Source organism: Argiope bruennichi, chromosome 9 (assembly GCF_947563725.1).
Source record: "Argiope bruennichi chromosome 9, qqArgBrue1.1, whole genome shotgun sequence".
NCBI lineage: Eukaryota > Metazoa > Arthropoda > Arachnida > Araneae > Araneidae > Argiope > Argiope bruennichi.
The window spans coordinates 88999096-89025267 of NC_079159.1; the positions used below are offsets into that span (position 1 = coordinate 88999096).

At 30.9% G+C, this 26172-nt stretch overlaps 1 protein-coding gene across 1 annotated transcript; it reads right to left on the reverse strand.

The window, feature by feature from the left end:
• Positions 1-4734: 4734 nt before the first annotated feature.
• On the reverse strand, positions 4735-24320 carry LOC129984406 (retinol dehydrogenase 11-like). The gene is made up of 7 exons (XM_056094285.1): positions 24188-24320; positions 17870-18007; positions 15293-15484; positions 14095-14253; positions 12598-12717; positions 9099-9303; positions 4735-4948 (listed from the first exon to the last, which is right to left on the reverse strand). Exons 1-7 carry the CDS (start codon positions 24192-24194, stop codon positions 4849-4851), a joined length of 921 nt encoding a protein of 306 aa, XP_055950260.1. The 5' UTR covers positions 24195-24320; the 3' UTR covers positions 4735-4848.
• Between the last annotated feature and the right edge of the window lie 1852 nt (positions 24321-26172).

Consider the following 26172-nt stretch of genomic DNA (forward strand, 5'->3'; position numbering starts at 1 on the left):
TTTTCAGGTTTAACAATTCAACAGAATTGAAATGATTGGAAGCATGAAGAATTGCTGATTTAGAAAGTTTAATATCATGTTTACAAATATTTTTTCTTTTCTTTTTCTATAACAAAGAATTATATTTTTCAATGCCATAAGATTGAGCAATTGTATGTTCTAAATATTAATAAAATTATATAAATCAAAAAATTGAATTTTGTTTAATTTCTTAAATTTGTTACTATATTTTGTGACATACTATGTACATAGCATATCACTAATGTATATGCTATATTTTGTATTTGCTGTGTACTTTTTTTGATGATTTTTAAATTCTTCAAACAAACTAGTTTAAACTTTTAAAAAAATTGGGAAAATTATCAGTTCTATTGATAATGAAATTGCATCAATAATGTGTATCAAATATATTGCACCAGCTTAATTTTGGAATCCACTATATAACATGCACTTTTTTCCCCCTTAGACTGTTAAAGCATATTGTGTGCAGTTTGATGACATGCATGATAATATTTATGTTGTCATTTCCCTGCCGCTACATTTGTAGAATCTTCTTAAATGTGTATGTCTAGAATTAGCGATTTGTTATATGGGACTTGGAATAATGGTAATAAATAACTTATGTCATGTCATGTAAAATTTCTTTAAGGCCACACAGCACTTTTTTTTTTGTCACTATTGGCTTTTCTGCAGATTTTATCATTGTTTCTGACAAAAAAACAAAATTACCATTACTTTTAATACCTTTTTTTAAAAAAATTTATAGTTTTTAAACTTTTATAAAATGCTTAGTTTTTTAAATATTTTGAGTTATTTCAAGTAATTTATATTTCTAGAAATATTTGAAAGAAAAACTAATATGGAGTTGAAACTCCAATCCTCTTTGTTGGATTCTTAAAAAAGAGCATAAAAATTCTGAAGATTTGATATTTATTTTGAAAAATAACCAGTACTTATACATCTAAATCCATACTAATTCTTATAGTACATGTACTATAAGAATTAGTATGGATATTAAGATAAGATTAGTATATATATGTAAATATCTATAAAATATTTGAAGGCTTTATTTTTAACAGAAAAAAAAAAAAAAAAAAAAAAACCTTAGGAAATGGAAAAACACTTTCATCAACAAAAATTATTGCCTGAGGAAAATGCATTGAAAGTTTGTAAAGACATGTACTGCTGTATTATAATAGCTGTAGAACTTGATTTTTTTAAACATGTAATTTCACAATAATTTCTATGTCAAAAAAGACACAAAACACTGTTTTAATTCAATATGATTGAATATATTTTTTATTGTTCAAAGTGTTATGTTTTTGCAGGATATCAGTAATATTAGTTGTAACAACTACAGATTATTTAACTTGCATATTCCTAAAAAACTTTCAGCGCAATAATATTGGGTTGGCAACTAAGTAATTGCGGATTTTTTTTAGAAAATCAAAGACAGTTTTTTCATGGAACTAAATAACTTTATTCTGTAATGTATTGCCCATTTTGATCAATGACATTTTGCCATTTTTCAGGCAGCATCATAATCCCACGTTCATAAAACTTCTGGTTTTTATTAGCAAAAAACTGAATCGGGTACGATTTGACATCATCATCATTATTGAAATTTTTACCATTCAAGGAGTTTTGTAAAGATCGAAACAAAAAGTAATCAGATGGTGCAAGGTCAGGACTACATGGTGGATGTGGCAAAACATCCCAACCAAGCTCCAATAATTTTTGCCGAGTGACCAAAGATGTGTGTGGCCTTGCATTGTCAGATGGAATACAACACCTTTTCGATTTGTCAATACGGGCCGCTTTTCTTCAACTGCATTGTTTAATTTCGTTAGTTGTTCAATGTTCAATGCAGAATTGATCGATCGGTTGGGAGGTAAGAGTTCAAAGTAGACAATTCCTTTGTAATCCCACTGTAGTGATTGGATTTTGAAGTGTTAGGAAATAAACGTTCATAGATGGCGCTAGGCAACTAGCGCGAGTGTAATTAAAAAGAGTGATGTCATTCGAGTGTTGGCTCTTGGAGGAGAAGGAGTTACTGAGCAGAGTAACTCGAACGAATCTGAAATAAATCTGTTAAGTTTTCTATTTGCCTATTTATTGAAAGCACTCACGAACCAGCCACGACACCCACCAAACTGATAACAAAACCTTCTTTTGATGAATATCAGCTTTTGATGTTGTTTGAGTTGGTTCACCTGGCCTGCTCCACGATCTATTCCGCTTGATATTGTTGTAAAGAACCCATTTTTCATCGCCAGTTATCAGTCGTTTTAAAAATGGATCATTTTCATTACGCTTCTTTAGCAAATCGCAGCTGTTAATGCGTTGCGTTAAATGCGTTTCTTTCAGTTCGTGAGGAACCCATGTATCGAATTTTTGAACATAGCCAAGTTGTTTTAAGTGATTTTCAATGCATATATGTGATACATGAAGCTTCTCTGCAATCTCACGTGTTGTACTGTGACGATCCGAATCGATTATTGCTTTGATTAGGTCGTCATCAACTTCAACTGGACGACCAGAGCGTTTTTCATCTTTGAGTAAAAAATCAAAAGAACGAAATTTGGCAAACCAATTTTGACACTGCCGTTCTTTTAAGGCTTCGTCACCATTAACAGCACATAACTTTTTATGAGCTTGCGATGCGTTTTTCCCTTTGTGGAAATAAAAAAGCAAAATATGACGAAAATGTTCCTTTTGATTTTCCATTTTTCAACGAACGCCAAACGAAAACTACGCAACCGATCAAAAAACTTTTTTTACTGATTGACAGCTGAATTGCCAACTATCAAATAACAAAATGTGTTTTACATTTGTACTACGTCTGCAAACCTAAAAATTCAACTGAAGCCATCTATGAGTGAAATCCGCAATTACTTAGTTGCCAACCCAATAATATCTGATATAAATTAAAAATAATCCCGTTTATATACAACTAATTTAAATAAGTTCTTAATTGGCTCAATTAAGCATTTTTTTTTTGTTGTTGTTGTAGTTGTCGGAATTTATAACTCACTGATTTTATTTTCAGTGTCACCAATAATATAGTTTGATGCAATAGGGATATCTTTAATCTTATCCTCACATCTATTTTCCAAATACTTGTATTCTGAAATCTCACTCTGGTTTTTATAGAAATCAGTTTTTCAAAATTATCGTTTTCACTAAACTGTCACTTCGTCGAAACATTTTGCCTTATTAATTCTAGAGAATTGAGGATGTGTTATTTTCTTGATGCAATAAATAAGAAACACCAAAATACTGAACTGCAACACTTCTAATGAAAAATAAAAGAAAAAATGTCTTTAAAAATTAATTTTTGTGGCTATTAGATCGGCTGTAATGAAACCTCAAAAACTGAGACGAATATAAACAGAGTCAATTTGAGTAATGAAAGATAACCATTTCAATTGATTTGTTCAAAACTGATTTTAATTAAATAACTTTTTTTTGGTCAAATCTTGAGTCTGACAGCACTCGGAAAACTTTAAAATGTCTGTAAATCATTTAAATATAAATTCTAATAATAGGGGTCAAACTTCTCTACCTTATGGGCCATAGAAAATGTAGAAGAGGTTAAAAAAAAAAATGCTGTATTAAAAAATGAATAAAAATGCTTTTTTTAAAAAACTTTTATAAATGTAAAATTTTGAAGAATTCCTTTTATTTTTATTGCCTTCTCCCTTTTCGAATGACAGATATGTTTCTAAATGCCATTTACATTAAAAAAATAATTTGTTCTATCTTTCCATCTGATTACCTTTCTAGTGGGTGGGGGTGGAAATAGGCTCTACTCTATATGCATGCATTTCTGTGTGAATTCATTAACAATCATTGATGTATCTGGATATAATCTCTAAAAAAACGAAATAAAAATGGTTCACTGACGTAATCAATTTGATATCTTCATTTTGACATTTTTTTTGTCGTGCTTCTATTCTTCCCCATTTCGACGAATTTCTTTATTGGTGTTAAGTCAATATTTTCTTATACTTTATGTAGTGCAAATTAATGAACAATAATTAAATCATTGAGCTTCAAATGTTTACATTAGTTTAATTACAATAAAACCCTGAAGAAAGGAGGAATATCGATTGATTATATCAAAGTCATTATGCTTTTATAAATTGCAAAATCTGAACTAAATTTGGTAATCTGATTATTCTGTTATGGACATTTAGAGATAAGCGAATGTGGGGGAAACATTCTACGGTCTGATAAAATTAATATTCTCTCGCCAACATTGCACTTTCGGAGGGCGATATTTCGTTATACATATTTAATTCTGACAATATATTTTATTGCAACCCTAAAAAATAGTTTGTTACTATATCTCACAGCCATTCAAGATAGCAGGTTTTTTTTTTTTTTGTTTGTGTGTGTGTTTGTTTGGCGTGAAACCGGACTCTTTAACTTGAAGCCTTGCGATATCTAGAAACAAGCTAGTTTGGTGAGCTATATTGCATACTTGTTAAGAATCCTAACTTCTGTTCAATTATAGAAAAATATTGTGCAGAAATTCACCACAAATGTCTCTTCATAAAGTGTCCCTATGATAAATGATGACGGATTCACGTTCGAAGTTTCAGTGCCTTCTTGAAAGGGTAACCTTAAGAATATCTTGTTAACATAATCTTAAAAAAGAAAAGAAAAGAAACGTATTTAAAAATAGTTGGAAGTGAGATGTTATTTCTGCCGAAACAATAGAATTACCAATTTGCAGAACGAATGATAACATTTATTTACAGCCAGATGAAATTCCATGATAGCATATTTTAAATCATTAATATTAATAGTCATTGTGGCGAAGTTACAGGATTTTGTATGATGTTAGCCGACAGTAGCAATGAGATTTTCACTGAAATCCCATAATCGTTTGGCTAAAACATCATCCCTAGCTCTCGATGAAGGTCGAACTTTTCTGCAACCGCTGAAAAATAAAACATGATAAACTGATGAGTAAATTCGAAGGGATTAATTAAAAAAATATTTTAATAAGATTTAAAATCGAGAATGTTGAATGTGAGAGTGGGAAAGTTCTGCCTCGCTTACAACACCATTAATGATGTTGTGGCGAAACAAACAAACAAATATTCAGAATTTTCTAAGAAAGCGGTCTAAGTAAAATTCTTCGCTATATCACAGAAGATGCTCAAAATTATTCTCACTCTTTAGAAAAGTAGGTATCAGAATGTCAATTTATGAGTTATAGTTTATAATAGAAGATATATAAATGCCGGCGTCCTGGCATAGGGGTAGCGCATCTTCCCCGTAATCTGGGCGTACCGGGTTCGACTCCCGGTTTGGGCATGGTTGTTCTTCCTATTCTATCTGTGAGATGTATGAATGTGCCCTCCTGTAAAAAGGGGTTGTGTAAGCGAATGAGTGATGCGTGATTAGTCAAGTCGTAGACATGGCCCAGGTTGGCTATACGATAAAGACAAGAGGCGTTACCCCTTAGGCTTAAGTCGGCTGTCTTTGAACAGCGGTTTGTCCGTGGCAAGTGCCATAAGAAACAACAACAAGATATATAAAATTCTTTCCATTCCCTCCAATGCAGGCTTTAGAACGGCGAGCATCAATTCGTGACTGCATCATAGAAGATTTTTAAAATTCCTTCCATCCTCCATAATGCAGGCTCCAGAATGTCGATTCATGGTTGCATTGTAGAAGATGTTCAAAACTCCTCCCATCCTCCATAATGCAGATTCCAGAATGTTGATTCATGACTGAAGCTTGGAAGATGTTCAAAATTCCTTCTATCCTACATAATGCAAATTTTAGCATTCCGATTAATGGTTGTTTTATAGAAAATGTTCAGAACTCCTTCTATCCTATATAATGCAGGTTCCAGAATGTTTATTCACGAATTCATGGCTGCATTGTAGATGTTCAAAATTTCTTCCGTCATCCACAATGCGAACTTCAGAACATCGATGCACGGTCTCTTGGATCCCTTCAAATCAGGTAGCGTGCGTCTCCATCATATACTGCCACTTCCACGCTCCTTACGATGACATCGGAGCCTTATATTATCGGATTATATGCCATGCAATTCATCCATTTCCCCTCCATGGGTATTAAGAAGTGGGGAGGGGGGGGGGGTCGTGGTGGCCTTGCGACCGATTTACATATATTAACTGAGTTTTGAAGTCCAGCTATTTCTTAATATGCTTTGAAATTTTTCAAACGATGAATGACTTGGTAGACGTTCTCAGTAAGTGCACGCGTACTCTAGTGCCTTATTCTTATTAGTGAAAAATGCTCATTTATATCATCACGATATTATATGGCATTCAGAATATTGAGAAACATCATGGAGATATAGTGCGTGCGCTAATAAGCGATCGTATCCCGCTAATTCTCTATTTGTATTACTGAATCGATCTTTCTGTTTCCTACAACGACCTCGTCTGAAGTTATTTTACAGCCTGTCCTCCAATGTATTAGAGAATATCGTCCCCTAGAGATCACATTCTTTAACGTAACTTTCTGTCTAAGCACTTGATGATAATGGTATGACAAACGAACATGTAAAATATCTTAATGTCCTTTTGAGACACCTCTTATATTTAACCAGAATTTAGGATTAAATACCAATAACAGTATTCTGCATAATAAAACTACAAGTTTAAAATGAAAGCAACAAAAATTCTTAGAGGTATTTTTATGCCTCTCAGATATGTTTAAAAAGTGCGCGCGCAAGGGTGATGTAATCCGGTTGTTTGCAGTTTTCTAAGATGACATTTGATGTGCTTAGACTACATTATTTAAATATGGAAGATGTAAATTATTCCGAGACAAAAATGTGTGACTTTTACATGCTTTTATTTAATTTGTTTGATGTTTGTGAAGAAGGAATTTTGTAATTTATTTTTCATTCTGACTTATGTACTGTATAGATATATATTTGCGATGGCAATACGATATTCTAATATTTTCAAATTTTAATAAGCAATGAATTGCTTAATTTTCATTTAGTTTTTAATTCATTTCAAGGGATGCCATCTAATAATTAATTTGAAAAATATTTATAAAATTTCACAATAATATGATTCATGAGAACAAAAAATTTTTTTCTGTCGCTTTCACTAGAGTATTAAAATACAGAAAATAATTTTTAAAAAATATACGGATCAAAGCAAAAATCGTAACATCGTGATATGCTAATGTAAATATTCTAATTGAAATGGAATTTTAATTATATTCACCTTGTAACCAGGGATAGGACAAATATCTCATTTTTTTTGGGGGGGGGGAAGGACAGACTTGATGAGACAGTAAAAATGCCGATTCTTAAAATGAATGTTGACAACTTAAAACTCAAATATTTTAATGTTGCCTATCTTATAATCGTTCTCGTACATTTCTGCTTGTGCACAGCCGACCACCCGCCCCGCCACCACTGAACGAAGCAGTATTTACAGGATTTGTTGCGGGCGGCTGCTTTCTTCAGTATAACACCGGGAGATTACCGAACTGAAATTCTCTTCAAAGCAGTTGGCCACCAGCCACAAAGTGGTCAATGACTGACATTCCTCCTCATCCTCCCGTGCACCTATCTTCCTGTTAAACAAGAAGTAGACTATTGCTTTTAAGAAAATCTCGAATTTCTCAATATTCTTCTAAATTCTCGTTCTACAATAATAGAAATCCAAACACTTTAAAATTTTCAAACAGTTGGTAAAAAACAGACAAATTTTTAACATTATGTCCTTCAGTGCTTTAAGAATATCTAGTGCCATCAGTACTGTACATAAAGGCACCATTTTCAGATTCTTTCTTAATTTCAAGATTTCTATGCATTCCTTTAAATAATGGTAAACAGTACCGATTCCTCTACCAATGTATTTATTTTCCTGCATTAACATTCTCGTATACTATAAAAATATAATGTCATTTTTGATTATACATATGTGGTGGTAACTTCATAAGCCAGATAACAACCTCCGGAAAGGAGTGTACGCTTTTGTTTAGTGGCTTTGTTACTCGGATATGAATTCTAACGTTGCGAGTTCGAACCCCAACCTTGCACATTGGTTACCCTGGTTCTGAACTACCGCATCCTTCGTTCAGCTGTCGGGGTTCCATCTACCGGGAGCAACCGCTCGCCGTCGCCCGCCATAACGCTTGGCGCGATAACAACGTTCGTCACTCGCCATAACGCTTGGCGCGATAATCACGTTCGTCGCTCGCCATAACTGACGCGATAAATTCCACCAACTCACTGGTGGGAGAGTATTGTAGTGGTAACTTCATAAGCCAGATAGCAACCTCCAGTAAAGAGAGTACACCTTTGTCTAGTGGCTTTGTTACTCGGCTATGAGCCCTAACGTTGCGAGTTCGAACCCCAACCTAGCACAGATATTTATTCCATTCTTTAGAATGAAGAATGCGAACTATTTGTTTATCTATATATAAATTATTTATCTTTAAATATGCTATTAAAAGATTGATTTTGGTAAATATGAGTATTGCACTCGCTTAAAACAGAACAGACATTTTTTTTTTTTTTTTTTTTGGCACAGCTAACATAGTTTTGGTGTTTTCGGAGAAATAAAAACATTTTCTTCAGATGGCTAAATTATTTCAACAAATTTTTGATGCAGATTTTGGCAAATATATCTAGGTTAAGAAATACAATTTCGCTGTCCTTTTTTCATCGCCACCCCCTTTTCTTAGCGCTGCAATTGTATTTATCCAAATATCATTGATATGCTGATACGCAGAATAAAATAACTCGTTCGATTACTCCTTCAAATACTGCTGGTTGTTATTCAAACTACCGATTCGGGAAAGAAAAAAATGTGTAAAGGGTTTGCACCCCTTTGACCTCTCTTCACCATGCCAATGAGCATTTATCTTTAATTAATATTTAAAAACTTGGTACTACTTGGTACTTGGTACTTTGTCCTAATTTGCTTATCTCTAATTTTAGCGTCCCATGCTTTTACTATTTTTGCTTGAATCTGCACATCTTTGATAAATAAAAATATTTCTTGCATTTAATACACTAATGGAAGCGTATTTTTATAAGCTTTTCTTTTATTTCCCTTTCTGTAACAAATTAAATTATTTACCAGTAATATAGACCGGACTCTTCGGCTAAGGATGCTTCCACTGCGCAGTAGATGATGGTCTGCGCTCCTTTCTTTGGGCTCTTATACGTTACACCTCTGCATATTGAGAAAGGATACGCAATACAACTGACTTTTGAGGACACATTTTGAAATAGGTCCGTACTTGTTGGACCTGGATCCACACAATAAGTTGTCACACCTGTGCCTGAAAGGATGAGTCATTCATTTAGTTAAGGCACTAAGTCATCAAATTTATCATACCTTTAAATAGAAAGTGTTATTTTGACTTTCTAGCATGAGAAGTATAGTTTATAATTGTAAGTTATACGGGAATATAGCTTACAATAGAGAAAATATTGTAATTTTCAAAAAATGCGAACTCGAGATCTCTTCAGGTCTATCTCCCTGATGACGAAAAGCACCTTTGTACCATTATATCAGTACATAATAATTTAAAAATGCTTTGAATTAGACATGTGTCATGGCTTTGAAACCGAATTTGGAGATTTCAATCAGATTTTGAAAGAAATGAATTCAAGGGAATGTCTGTCTGAATACATCTGAACTCAATAATTATAAAACATAAAGAAATAGATAGAGAGAGAGAGAGAGCATTTTGTATACCAGTTCAGTATTTCAAATGAAGACTTATCAAATTCTTATTCAGTTATAATATTTTGATCTAGAAATTCGTAATTATTCTAATTTTTTAAATATTGGATGATAAAAAGCATATTTTTTTCTGTCTGATTAAAACATTCGTTAGTTTTTATTTCCTATTTTCATCAGTAATACTTGAAAGTAGAATAGTGTTCAAGATTAAGAGAATTTTTGTTTTTTATTGATATTTCCAGAATCTCTGGACAATTGTTAAAGGAATTTCTGTCTTAATTTTTTGTTGCTATACTTGTTTATTTGGAATAAGCACATTACGGACTCCATTTACAGAGAGCATTAATCAAAAACACACAAAGAACACAATCCACAAAGCAAATTAAAACACATATGAAAGAGGAAAAGCAAAGAATAAAGAATTACGAAGTTTTAAACCATATATAATAAAAATGCAAACACAGAAGCATAGGTATGCATAAATATTACAATATGTATAGTTAAAGTCAAGAATTAAAAAAAAAATACAGTAATAATAAAGTAAAAAAAAATGCCTTTGCCATGGAATTTATTGTGTACCTAAGTAGGGGCAGATGCAGACTAACATTTTAGGGAGGAGAGTTATGCTCATGTAAATAATTTTGGATCCAGAAATTTTATAAAGGAGTTTGTGAGTCATAAAAAAAATTGAAAATTTTTCAGGAGTAAAACATTTGGACTAAATTATGCTTTTATACACCTTATGACTTGATTTTAAGGGCAAAGTTAGAATGGAAGTGTTTTCAAATTTCAGTTAATTAATTCCACATGAAATAAAAGGAAGCACAAATGTATACTGTAACTCATAACAATATTTTTAATCTGACATTCTTTCCATAAATTATGTCATGTAAAAAATAAACAAAAAAATAAATGAATGAATGAATAAATACAGAAAAAAAAACAATTACACATTGAATGAAATAGTTCATGAAGTCAAGATGCGGTGGAGCTAAGACAGACGTGTCAATCTGTCATACGTCGGGCTAAGAGCTCAAAGCATTCCTGATTTTCTTAAGGTGGGTTTACACTCTGCCAGTTAGTTATAAGTCGGCCAATAGATAGCGAAAAAAGGGACTGATTTATGTTTGCCACAATTTCATAAGATAGATTCAGGCATTCCATGCTTGGCCATAAATAGCCGTTTTGGCGTCCCTGAATTTTTCTTTTTCACTGAATATCGCACTGAAACCAGAGTCTGACTAAGGCATGGGCATACGGGGCAGTTGCCCCAGGTCCCCAAGTCGAATAGAAAGTTTATTTTAAGTTTCCTTCTTCAAATTTTGGCTTTTCAGATGTGTATATCCTTTTAATGATGGACATAGAATTGTCAGAAAATCAATAAAATGGACAGAACAATATTTCGTCTGACCATTGGACGGGGGGGGGACTTTATATCTATTTTAGGTTCTAGTCAATTTTCTTGTTATATATCTCTAATGAGGTGAAAATTTTAAATACCTCCATAAAGTTCGGTTTTTCATTACTAAAGTAGTGAAGTAGAGGGGGGGGGCACAAAGAAGTTTTTGTCCCGGGCCCCCATTAGGATTAGTCGGGCCCTGATTAAAACGATGGATATTTATGCAAACAAACATAATAAAATAAAACATAAAAAGGTCCACATACCTAAATTTGAAAAAATGTAGAAAAAAATGGCAAATGAAATGAAAAAAAAAAATTATAACACACAACTTCACATCAGAAATAACAAAGAGTAAAAAATGTCGGAATTAATCTATGATAAGTGATCAATTTTTTCACGCCAAAAACTACAAGTGCATGCGCAGTAAGAAAAAATACAATACAGCGGCATTCTCCGGTCGAGATAATGCCATGGACCGAACAGCATTTTTCAGCCTTTCAACGCATGCGCTCTCTACTGGTCGAGTGTAAACTCGGCATTAATGCAATTACCTAGATCTTAAATCCCCCGTTGCTACGGGAACATTGTTGTTATGGAAATCCATATGGGTTTATCGATCATTTGTTTATTATTACTGATTTTAAGTTGCTCAATCACTTTTCGGATGAAATGATTGATTTTAGCTCCTTTGTTAGGATTGAAATATAGACTGAAGATTTTTTTTTTTTTTTTTTTTCCTTTTTCATTTTAACTAAACGCTTAGATATAGAAAATAATTTCTTTCAAGTTCATGTATATTTTGCAATTAAAACACCATTTAATTTTAAACACTTTAATTTTTTTGAAGTATGAATTGAAATATTGAAGAATTTTGATTTTTAAGAAGTTATTTTTGAAATAACTTTTAAAAAAACTCTGCCATATGTTGAAACAATTCCGGTTATGAAATAACTGTTCTTAAGAAATATTGATGATTTTAAATCTGAAAACTGATTGTTTTCCTCAAATTGAAAAATTCTTAAAATACATATTTTTAATACTGAAAATTTACCTATTATTTTCATTTCCGATTGTCAAAATCTAGTGGCACATAAAGTTTCTCGAGAAAGACTGGCAACAGCAGATTCGGGATGTGATTGTGAAACAAATTCGTTAAGCAATGCAAAAACATTCCAATAATTACTTTTCAGACGATTTTAAGTTGTAATCTTTATTATTTTTACCAGTTATTTTGCATAGTGGTCAAGTGTATTGATTATCCATTCTTCATTTTTAAATTATATAGATAAAACGAGTATTTAAATTGTACCATCTTCAATGAGTCCAGTTCACCGTTTAATAAGACAATAGGGGTAAAGTATATCTATGAGTCAAATTTCAGAACGAAAGTTTATCATTGAATTCTGAGATTTGAATTTAAGTTAATTTATTCTGTCTAGACCTAGGCGTAAATGTTTGACGAGGATTGGAATTAAAAGAGCATACCTTTGAGATTTTTGGCCAGCTCTCGTGTGAACAGGACGATTGCTAATTTGCTGTGACAGTAAGCTAGTACTGAGTTGTATCCACGCTCCAGATGGATATCACTAAAGTGTATTTTACCAACTGAAAAAAAAAGAGAAAAAGTGGAATAATGAAAGAAAATAAAATACAAACTCTTTAATTCTTAAAAAAAAACATTATTTAAATCGATAGCTATTGGAAAATACTTTAATTACTTGAGAAAGAAAAAAAAATTAAATACATCAATTGGGGGAAAAAGGAGAAAATATTTTCATTGAATGAAAATACAGTAATTGGGAAAATATGGGATTTGCTTAAATTACTTAAAATCGAGAATTTTTCATGGTTATGCTACGTTTGAAACTTGAATATAATACATACATACTTGAATATATACATACAGTTATTAAGAAAATTTATCATGAAAATTATTCAGTTTTAAGGCATTTAAGACACATGCAATTCTAAAAATTCGTGGGTTTAAAATAAGAAATTTATGACAGATTTTATCCCTGTATTATTAAAAGATTTTATCATTCACCAAGTACAATGGTTCCCAAAGTGTTGCTACAACATTCTGATAATTTTTATCTTATATAATTTCTATAATTTTGCAAACTTCAAATTCAGTTTTATTGGTGAAGACATTTTTTTCGGAACCATGATCGCCATTTGTATGGCTGACATGACCACAAACTTTATTTACTATACGAAATTAGCGATATACTTCTAAAATGAAAGTATAATTATAAAAAAACTATTTTTATAATATCAGTAATTTTGAATGATTTTAAGGTCCGTTCAATGACCGTTCCGTTTCCTTTGGTTTTAAATCCATGTATCAAGTTGTATCGGTCTATCTCAAAGCGTTTTTGAGAAAAGATTCACAAGCAGATAAATACACGCATAACCACAAAGAATGGAGTGTTTTTTAAAGATCTGAAAGATCTGTTTTTCAGGAAGATCTGAAACTTGAAGGTTAATCAAAATCTCGAATTCGAATTTCTTGATGATTACAATACTTTTTGTACATTTCGTATAGAAAATATGTAATCATTTTAATTGTTTTTGGTCTATCTATACACCCTATAAATTAAAAAAAAAAGAATTACACAATAAAATCTGACATAAAATCATTGCATTTAATTCTAGACTTTTCAAAATCATATTTTGAACAAAATACATTAATGAGAATTTAGTTATTCTCTTTTTGCATATATGATCATAGTACTCAAAATTTCAAAGAATTAGGTGCATAAAATTTAGCATTTTTTTTTTTTTTTGCCAGAACTCTATATATGTATTAAACTTTGGTTCAAATATGCTATAAAAATGATTTTCTGTATGTTCATGTTCATGTGATGGATTTATATAATGATCCAAACAGTTATTTTTTTTTGTGTGTGGGGAGGGTTTAAAGTTTGTACCACAGGAAGATGTTGCGATTATCTATCTATATGATTTTAAAAAACGTCTTACGTATATGAGCAATGGAGCCAATGTTAATAATCCTCGCAGGGGCTGATTCTTTCATCCTGTCCAGGAGAAGATTCGTCAAGAAAAAGTGGCCGAGGTAGTTGACCCCGAACTGCATCTCGAAGCCCTCGGTGGTCTTGAGCCGGGGACAGGCCATAACACCTGCAAATCGCGAAAAATTCTTTATAATTTAAAAGTGATAAGAACTTCTCATAAAACTGAAGGAATGTATATATAAATTAAAGAAATAAAAAATAATTTAATATTTGTTGACGACTGAAAAATTAATATTTTTTACCATATAAAAATTGGATTATCAAATAAGCAAAGCCAGTGTTTGAGATCCCCAGGCTTCGACATTATTTTTGTAGTGTTCATAATAAGGTAATCTTCTTTCATGTCGCATTTGATTTGAAAAAATTATGAACTTTAACATATTGAAACAAAATCAATTATGGTTAAAATTTCAGAAGTTTATTCTTAGGATTTCTACCTGTTTTCAAATTCATCCAGAAATAAATATGGCAAAGCTTTTGGATGATTGACTTATAAATCACAACCCTAGCAAACTCTTTACACACACGCATGGTGCATGAGCGACTAAAATTAAATTTCGATTCTATACAAAAAGCGCCATCTGGTAGCAAATTAGAGAAAAATGAATTACGAGATTCTATAAGTTTAAAATAATCGTTATAAAAAATAGTAGAGATAAGAATGTGGAAAGTTATAAAAATAATTTCAAAAAACAGGATTTGATTAATCTGTAAGAAGGAGAAAGTAGAAAGAGAGAATTAAAAACAGAAATTAAAAAAAAAGAAACGCTAGAAATGGAACGAGAAAAAAAAAATGAAAAGAAATGTACGTGGAAAAAAATGACCCTGAGAATCATACTTTGAAGAAATTAAGTTACGATGGATGTCACAAAGAGATTCTTAAAAATTAGAGCTCTTGTGTTAATTCAAAACAGGAGATCAATATAATTAAATTAAACTAAATAATTAAAGATTAAAAAGAGACTTACAGTTCCAATTTGCTTTCTATTAATATCTCACTCTTTTTCAATTTTATTTTCATTTCCAGATATTTATATTATTTCCTATATTTTTATTACACAACTAAAAATACTTCTTTTAAATGAGTTACATTTTTGTTTCAAGTTTCAAAGCCTTAAAATGTAACAATGTCAGAATGTTTCAACCTGCATTGTTAATGAGGATGTGGATGTAAGGTTCCGTCATCAATATCCCCTCCGCGAACCTCCGAATGGAAGTGAAGGAGGCGAGGTCCAAATGCCTCACGATGATATTGGCATTCTGTACCTGCTTCTGTATGTCGACAGCGGCAATTTTCCCTTTCTCGACGTCTCGACAAGCCATGATGATCTTCGCACCTGTCACACAAATAGAACTATAAGATATATATTCAAGAAAGTCTATGGTTGAATTTTAGATGTAAACATAAGTTCATAATGATGGGGGATTCCAATATTTTGGTTAATTACCATAATGTTTTTTTAAATATAAAGCAGGTTAAATCCCTTTCACATCTTTTCTAAACAAAACAATAATTAGACAAGTAGGAATAAGAATTACTAATTTTATTGATTCATTCTTTATTTTTACTGCCTGTTATTCTGCCGCATTGAAAAGTGGCAGTCGGCTCTCCATGGCCGAATGGTCATAGCATTGTTCTCATAATCAAGAGATCGTAAGTTCGAATCCCGGTAGAGACAATGCGATTCGCTGTTTATGTAAATAATTAATTCCTTGTTTTTATTTTTTCCTTTATTTCATGTTCCTGCTGATTCTGGAACTTTCTTTAATTTACCAAATAAGTGTTCTGGACTCTTCTTACTGTCTCCAGAAAAGTATTCTGGAACTTTCCTTGTTAGTATAAAAGCAGAAGATATGTCAGTCACTGTGTTCTGAGTTCAGAGTTGAGTTAATAAATTGGTTTAGCTCTACTTTTTGTGCGTGTCATTGGGTTCCACACTAAAGTACCTACGTGGCAATATGAAGTACACAAAGTGAAAGTATTGAAATCATAAACAGATTTGATGAATTCGATGAATTCAGGAGAATTTTATGAATTTAGGTTTTTTTATACGACCCGAGTCCGATATCCACAATTATGGAACCACGTCCGTCTCTTTATGAATACGATACTTTTTATAACGCTGCACTAGAACGGTGACATTTATTATGCTAGCGTAACATCAAATTTATTACGCTTCTTTTAAAATCGTGGTGAAATTCGTCCAAAACATCTGTTCTTCGGTCTGTTCGCACAATAATCTATCTATCTTTCTGTAAACATGATATCTAAAAAATGTAAAAAGTTATATAGATGAAATTTAGTATATAGATTTATCCTCAGAATTGTAAATGTGTATGAAATTTTATAAATCGTTTTTTAAAAAATCTTTCTAAGAAGGTGATTATTTATTGGCCTGCATATTTGAGTGTATATAAAAGCGATGATTCAAACATGCAACGACACGATCTTATGGCCAAAATTGTAAATATTTGCTAAATTTTGGATTCAACCAATAGAAAAACAGATATCCATTATTCATATGCAGTTTTCTCTTCATATTATGAAACACAAAGCATATCAGATTGCATTACTACACTCTGAAATCGGTAAAAAAAGCATAATTTAAGCTTGCGGATTGGTGCGACTTTTGAGGGTTTGCTGCCTCCCTTCTTACATTATTTTATCTCCACTACATGTTCAGAAAATGCAGGGGAGAGTAAAAGGAAAACAGAAGAGAAAGTGCATTTGTATACGAGGAAGTGGTAAGGAAAACACTCCTGATGTTTTTTCACTATTATTATTCGAAATATTTACTGATTAAAGTAACTACAAAAGACCCGAGTATTCCCCACACTGCTATTTTTGCTATTAGCCATTATTTGTAAATCAATGAATAAATGCTTCGTATTTGCAGGCGTCCTGGCATAGGGGTAGCGCATCTTCCCCGTGATCTGAGCGTCCCGGGTTCGAGTCCCGGTTTGGGCATGGTTGTTATTACTGCTCTATATGTGAGATGTGTGAATGTGCCCTCATGTAAAAAGGGGTTGTGCAAGCGAATAAGTGATGTGTGAGTAGTCAAGTCGTACTCTTGGTTCAAGTTGGCTCTACGATAAAAACAAGAGGCGCTCCCTTTTAGGCTTAAATCGGCTGTCTTTGAACAGCGGGCTTGTCCGTGGCAAGTGCCATAATAAACAACAATAACAATGTTTCGTATTTGAATTTTCTTGCATTTGATAATTCTAAATTCTATTTGTATGCACATTGTTTAAATTAGCTGTATTTAATTTTTATAAATTGATTTAAAAATTAAATAGAAAACTGAAATTTTCTCAACTTTCCAATTTATAGCTGCAAGAAAATATTATTACTTTAGTTTGGTAAAAATATAATTTTCTAATCGTTAAATACATTAATAAAAGTTTATTTAATGAAATAGCTTCAATAACACTCAGTTACTAAAATTTACATTTCTAAGCAGTTACACAATTACGAATCAACAACAACGTGCATATATAAACATAACTGTAACATTCCAGAAAATATTCTAGCGTTCTATTGTTTCAGAAGTAATTATCATATTATAAGTAACTGTAAAAGAGCTTGTAAAGTTAGTTTAATTTTCTAAAACAAACCAGAATCAGATTAAAATAACAAACATGAAGTCTGAAAATGTTAAATGTAAAATGAAAAATGTTAAGTGTGTTTAAACTGTAAAATTATGTCCAGTTAATAATGCTACCTCTAGCAGCCAAATCCAACGTTGTTTCTTTGCCTATACCAGCGTTTCCTCCTGTAATGATGACTGTTTTCCCACATAGCTTGGTACTGCTGTAATATTCTTTCCTTAATAAGAAATCTCGTACGGCTCCAATGATAACTAAAATAGAGACAAATTTTTAGCAAAAATTGCAAAACATGATATGTGTATCTTATTATTATTTTTTATTATTGAAAATAATTCGAATTAATTTGGTTCAAATTTGGTAAAAAAAACTCCATAAATGATCCTGCAGAAATACATGTATTCTTTCTGTTTACTGATGCGCGATTAACTTGAAAAATTATTTTTTAAAAAAACAATTATTTCCGAATAGTTTTTTCTTAGGTTTTAATACATTAAAAAATATTTCACATGTATTTTTTTTCATTGTTTTAATTATTGGATTTCACTTAATAGGTTTTGTGGCGTTATTAAAGATATTTTTTTTAGCGTATGTTATCTCTGTTAAATAACAAAAAGTAAATTTTTGAAATTAAAATAATGGCAGAAGAATTTATCCTAAAACATTATAATCCTACAGGATCTGAGTAATATTACTTGAAAGAACTTTATATATTTACTACTTACATGCTCATCACTGCTCTGGATTGAAATCCTTTCATGTATAATATTTTTAACATAAAGACTACTTTTGCATGAAACATTATAATATAAAATATTTTTTATTGTCCGAAATTTTTTTTAAAAAAAATTAATTGCAGTAGAGAAATAAAAAAAATGCCGATAGCTAAATTTCTCCGTAAGTTATTATTATTTGTTGTATGAATGTTGCAAATTTTGTTCTGAAGTATAAGAAAAATTTTAGAGAACAATGTGACATAATTAATTTTTCACTAATAAAAATTATGAAAATAAGGCCATATCAATATTCTGTTCATATCTATTCCTGAAAATCGTTTGCTTTTAAACGAAAATCGTTTGCTTTTTTTATCATCTATATTCTAAATATTCCATTCATATCTATTCCTGAAAATCGTTTGCTTTTAAGCGAAAATCGTTTGCTTTTTTTATCATCTATATTCTAAATATTCCATTCATATCTATTCGTGAAAATCGCTTGCTTTTAAAATATTCCTTTAATTTTTGCTATTGTGTTGTGGAAACAGCTCCTCCAATATATTCTTGTTCTTTAACAATAAAAAAAGTATTCCATTTGCTCTCTAAGGTTTTATTTTTCTTTCCTTCATTTGAATTTAATAGACTTTCCTAAACTTCTTTTTAAGTATCGTTAATTCACTACTTTAAAACCTATTAAAGTATTGTTAAAATATGTAATAAAATTTTTTAAAAATAAATCAGGAATTAAAAAAAATAGTACTAGAGTAGTTTAGAAGAAGAAAAAAAGGTAAAATATTGTTTAATTTCTAATTAATAGATTATTTTTTTTTGTATTTTCGAAATAAATAGCAATTTTTTTTCTGTCATATAATTTATTTGCAAAATTTGATTGAATTAATGCAATTTTTTTTAATTTGATTGAATTACAATAATTTTTATTTATATTAAAATTTTCAGCAGGAGGATATGAGATTTTACTGGAACAAATATTAATGAACAAAAGATGCAAAGTATTAAAAGTAACTTCAAGTATGCAGAGTATTTAATGAAAAGGCAAGGGCAAAGTTTAACCAATTTATAGCGGCTGTTTTTTTAATTGTCGTGAAAAAATGTTCCACAAACTGAGCCGATAAGTTACTTGTGCTGCAAGCATAGCAGTGAGATAATTACTTCAACCTCGAGGTCAGTTATTTTTGTTGCATACATATTTAACCAGTAATTCTTGCCCTTTTTATTGGTTTTTGAATTCCCGTATTTATAATTGCATGTGTCTCCATTAACATTTGGAGTACTTCGTTTACAAAACAACCGGCACAACAATTATCTCATTTAAAATAAAAGAGGATATCTTGCTCCCTATGTGTTGATGTTTTATAGGGCCACTTGATTTTCAGTTACCATACTTAACAGGATGAAAATGTACACCTTGTCAAATGGTTTTAAAATTTTAATTAGACTAAATTAATTAAAAATTAAGCGAAACAAGTAGCACACATTCACACAAGTCGCAAGCAGCTAGTTTATAACATGTTTCGCGAATTCACCAAAATAAATTTTAATATCCATATTCTTTATACAGAAACTAGGCATATTAGATAAGATCAGTAAATTATTTTGAGTTCGTCGGAAAAAACAGATTTCCATTAAATGCTCTGATAACAATATCTAACAAGATCAGAATCCAATAAATTATTTTTTATGCTTTTACTTCCCCATATCGCTTGATACGAATACAACATATAAAAGACGGTTTTTAATATTAAAAATGGTACTTGTAGATATTTACAACATTCGGATTTCATCGCCAAGCAAATGAGAAATGTCGCCAAGATGGTTGAATTATGTATAATGCAGCTTATCATTATTGGCATGATCGTCAAGTAAAAATAGAGCCATAAGTATTCACTAGTACCTTAAAAATTAATAATATATTTAATGTATAAACCACTATTTCCTCTATTATAGAAAGCGGCACTAAGTAATATGGTAGCCATTTGTTGAATGGACTATATTTCGTTATTATTTGTTAGTTTTGTTAAAATTTTTAATAAATAGTGCGGTTGCAAAAAAAGCAAAATTTTTTGCATAATTAAGTTAATATTTTGCAGAAACGGCCTTGATACTATGTTTTTGTAATTGTGTTTTGACAATAAGGAGATGTTTAAGTATATTATTTAAAAAAATTAATAAACAAAGTATGATTTGTGTTTATTGAATTTTATTGTTATTACATTGTTTACTTATCTTAAATAAAATTTATAATTAAATATATTTTTTTTATCTATGTGGAAATATTAATACATATATTGCTTGCAACAATGCATTTTTAAAAATCCGATGCCAATAAATTATTATTATAAGTAATAGGGATGCTTTAATGAGAAAATGAAATAATTGGAAGCATGGATTTAGCGCAAATGTTTGACGAAACTATTTCCTATTTTTGCATTTACCAAACTGTATTGTCACTTGGGAGAAAAGATTAGGAATTTCAATAATCAGTGCAAGCACGTTAAGTGCTCTCTTGCGACTAAAGAAAAGTAACCACTATGAGTTTCAATTTAATATTATTTTATTTCTTTTTTCATTTTTGTAATTTTCTATTTTGTGCTACTACAATTCTTTGCTTTGGATATTTCATTACTATTAAAAGACTTTTTCATAAAACGAAGTTCAGAAAGAGAAAGTATTGTAATCGTTAAGCAATACTATCTCTAGATTTTGACGAGATTTCGGTGACCTGTGATAATGTCTCGTCTTCGCGGCCAAGGGGTTTCAGGTTCTGGATCTGAATCCTTCGAACAGCCATCGTGTAAGTGGGCCTCGTGCACGTTAAATCCAGAAGAGAAAAATGCCCTCCTGCTAGTGCGATGTGGAAGCTTGGAGAGCGGGGTGAAAGCTCAACTGTCTCCCTCGTCATCCGCACCGGTTCACAATAACGAGGCCCGTCCCAAAGTAGCCCTAGTGTTGCTTTAAAACAAGATATTGATATGACTAAATAACTCGAAATATCCATTGCCCTCTGCTCTTCAGAATTTCCGAGTAGAAAAGGTAGTTTGTGGTGCTATAACTTTTTGACCTTGAACATGATGTTTCAAAAACGCTTTGAGCCAGATGGATTAAATTTGACCAGTGGCCTTTACACTCACATGGTAGATGTCTATCAAATTTTGAAGGAAATCTATTCACATGAATTTTGTTTGAAAGTAAGTGCACTTGACACAACAAAACATAAAAAGCTAAATGGATAAAATTATATTTCAACATTTGGAGTGTAGATTCGTATAACATTTTTGTGCTCAATCCGTCTACGGGTTGACCGAATGTCGATCTGTATATACTATATTGCATGCATGTAAGTGCAATATTTTAAAAACGCAACAATTTAGGTAAAGGAAATTTAATTGTGATTTTGTTATAGTTCTAAAATTGCAGTTCTTTTGTAAATTTTGGTCGATGGAAAGGTGGCCTCCAAAATGGATTCTCAGTTTTCCCTCCCCTATACGATGACGCAAAAAATGGCCCAAGATCCAAAGGAGGCGGGGAGATGACTCTTATATGATTATATGGGGAGATGACCCAACGAGAAAATTTCGGGGAGACAACTATACTTTGTGCTAATTGTAAAGCACGTGTTAAAATGAGAATGAGCGAAATCTATGATATGGTCAGTAACTGCCCTTTTATGGACAAACTTCTAAACAGAAGGATGGCAAGACACTGAAATTGTCAGATTAGAGCCTCCGTCGAGAATTATATTCTAAAGAGAAGCTTTTCACGTTTAAACTGTCAAAAGACTGTTAACTCGCAAAAATTTCTTATATCTGTAAATGTATTCTTAAATTAACCAGGTATGGAAGAACCCACTATATTTGCAGTTAAACGTTTTTTTTTTTTTTAAAGATATCAATTTTTACTGGATTATGATTAAAATTATAAAAATTAGTTTATAGATTAAAACCAACGATGATGCTTTTCCTCGGCTTTCTGACATATTTCGACAATCATTACTTTCTTTTCTGCATCTCTTCAGCGTATAACGGGGTGATGGAAGTTAAGAAAGGAAGTGGTGAATTCTCGGTCATAGTAGTCTATAAACGTGAATGCCCCTCCTCATGGTTTAAACGTGTAGTGATGTAGCATGATGCGCTTTGTGCTTCTTAACGTAATAAAGAAAATCGAATTTGCATTACACTTCCTCCCCACCTTCCTATCCACCGACTGACACAAAATTTGTCACAGCCTTTAAAGTTTCCTAACGAAATTTTTCTAAATTCTTGCGTTTTTCAAATATTATGTTCACATACATGTGATTGCATAGGCCAGTAAATGATTCTCCATTTGATTAAAATTGAAGAATATTCTACGATTCTTATAATAAATCCGTATGTTAGATTTCATCTATATACCTGTTTATGTTTTTGAGTAATTTGAGTTCACAGGCATACGGAGAGAAGAGATTCTGTTAGGTGCATTTTGCCCTATTTTGATAGGGAATTTAATATTACAACTGCATACCGAATTTCATCAATCTAGTTGAATGCTTTTTGAGTAATCATGTTCACAGACGGACTTACACAATTTGAAAAATATGTTTTTCGGATTCAGGAAAATCTAAAATGCGGATATCCACAGAAAACTCGAAATTGAATTTATTTTAGATGATTACAATATTTTCTTTTTGTACAGTTTCGTACACGAAAAAGTAGAAAATGAATTACCTTTAATTTCTTAAATTATACTTTTAGCCTAAAATTTAATATTTTCCCGACCATTGCTTGTAAATATCTATATCTATATCTATAATCTATGTCTATATCTATATCTATATCTATGTCTCTATATCTATATCTATGTCTCTATGTTTATATCTATATCTATAATCTATGCCTATATCTATATCTATGTCTCTATGTTTATATCTATATTTATAATCCCTGTCTATATCTATATATATGTCTCCATGTTTATATCTATATCTATAATCTATGTCTATATCTATATCTATGTCTCTATGTTTATATCTATATCTATAATCTATATATATGTCTCTATGTTTATATCTATATCTATGTCTCTATGTCTATGCCTATATCTATTTCTGCATAGTGCCATATTATATTTTATATACATTCTTATAAAATAAACACGTGGTTTTCTCGTCTTCATGAAACTTTACATAGAAATGTAAATCTATTTCAATTACAAAATATTTGAAACTATCTATAATTCAGTTATTTATATATTAAAAGTAGATAAAAAAATTTATAAAAAAGGCATCCAATTCAAATATTAAAAAGAGAAATTGTATCAGATTTTCACTCTTTAAATTTATTATGTCGAACAACGTTGCAGTAGATCTCAGGGTTTGAGAAAAACAAATGTTTTTGTTTGAAATGCTTTGAAAAAAATAATACAATTTTAAAGATTAAAATTTGAAATGGACATAGTGGTGAAACTTTTAACCCCCCCCCCCCACACACACACGTACGCACGCACGCACACACAAAAAGATTTATTTTTGCTTTAAAAAATTTGTTTTTGCTAATAATCATTTTTACTGTGATATTGCCTTATTATAAACAATACAAGAAATAATTCTTTAATCCTTTAACAAACTTCTATAGAATAATAAAATTTCCAAAACTTGGCAACACACAATTCACCAACCAACAGAAAACTTTCAAAGTACAATGATCAATAATATACGAATCTTACCTGACATTTTGAAGCATATGTTTAAATGGAAAATAACTTTTTGCTCATCTTCTCGGAGTTTTTCCTACAATTATTTCCCTAAATTTTTCCTTTGGAGGCACAACATAAATAGATTCTTCCTGCAACAATTATGTGATTATTTCGAAAACGTAACAAACTGACTTCGAGTTACTCTTCAATAAACCGGTTTCAAGGCAACTTCAAGATTACTAACCTTACGTGTTCCTATGTTTTGGTTTCATTTCCTATAAGAGTTGACCGGTGTCACTGGAGGTTTTCTTTTTTTCTTTTAATGTATCCTGAGAATATGCTGAGGGTAATTTTGAGTCTTTATTGTCTCTTCAGATAATCAACATGCATAATTTCAGTATTAAGAGAAGAAATTGAATTATATTTCAGAGACACAGTTTTTTAAACGATTACTGAAAATGTTTTTGTTGATAGTAAATTTCTCTTTTGTTTTTAATTGTTAATTAAATACAGCTGTGCATACTTATAAAACGAAGTGTTTGTTTGTTTATGCGCGCGGTGCCTAGAGAAATTTACAGCATTTGCGGCAATGGAATTTGAGATGCAGATGGATCCAATAATGAATCAATGCACCTCGAAGTCATAATTTTAAAATTTAATAGAAAAAAATTTATTTGATATTTTAAGTTGTTTTCGGATGATTCTTTGTACATATTTGTCGACAATGGTTTTTAATGATATTCGTTGTTCTATAGCACGTGGTTCCTATAGAAAAGAACAAGCAATTGTCGTTCAAAAGAAATGTGCTTTGTTCCCCTGGTATGTATAACAGAATTTTGCCACATTTTTAAAAATAGTCACTTTTCATAATTATTTTTTAAGATTAAGATTGAAATTCCTGCATTAGATCTTCTAACTTCATTACATATTTATTTAATTTAAACAAGAATGAAAAAAAATATTTTTTTTTCAGTTAATTTTTTTCTATTTGTTTCTTTGATGAATTTAAGGATTTTTTTTTTTTTTTTTTTTTTTTTTTTTTGTATACGAAGAACACACACACACAAAAAATAATATAATCGTCAAAAATTTTGAATTCGAGATTTTGACATATCTTCTCGTTTCCAAGCTCTGAGAATCCGAAAAGAGTATTTTCGAAATTATGTCTGTCTGTAATATGATATCTTAAAAAAAAATTTCGAGTTAGATTGATGGAATTTGGTATATGGTGTTTCACAACGGATTTGTAGGTGGTTTTTTTCCCCCGTTTTTTCAAATTTTAGCTAAATTCTATTCAGTAGAAGTCTCTCATCCCAGATTATAAATTAGCATGATAACTACAAGATGAATAGAACTAGATGCATGCAATTTGGTACAGAGTTTTGGTATCTGAAGTGTAGATTCTTATGAAGCTGTGAACCATATTTGTCTAATGGTCAACAATCAGTCGGCCCGTACTTTCGCGTGCAAATAAACACAATCATTAAAATAGATAGATACTAAAATAAATATATAAATTTTGTGTTAAATTTTGATTTTAATTGTTTGAAAAAAAAGAAGGCCAAAATAAATATTCGGTTTTCTTTTATTTTTATGTATAATCCTCACCCAAGGTATTAATCATCAACAAAAGTTTAAAAATCGCCAAGATTTCATTTCTATTTCCAGTGTAGTCAATTAAAAGCTATACCACTTTCAAATAGTCATTAACATTCTCGTGTTTATAATCTGATTTGAATTTGCTACTAAACTGTAAATAATTCACCAGCATGAGGATATTTGATAATATTTCACCGAAATTTGGCTCAAAAACTACAATTCCGAAATGCTGAGCAATTCTGATGTACCAGTTTTTCCGATTCCAACTACAGTGGCTCCCCAACCTGTTCGCGCACTTACGAATTTTAACGAAATACTGCCCTATACATTACTAAATGTTAAGACTTTATAAGAGTTATAGAATTTCTAAAAATATCTATAACTGATTCTTAACAAAACATTAAATATTTTAATAA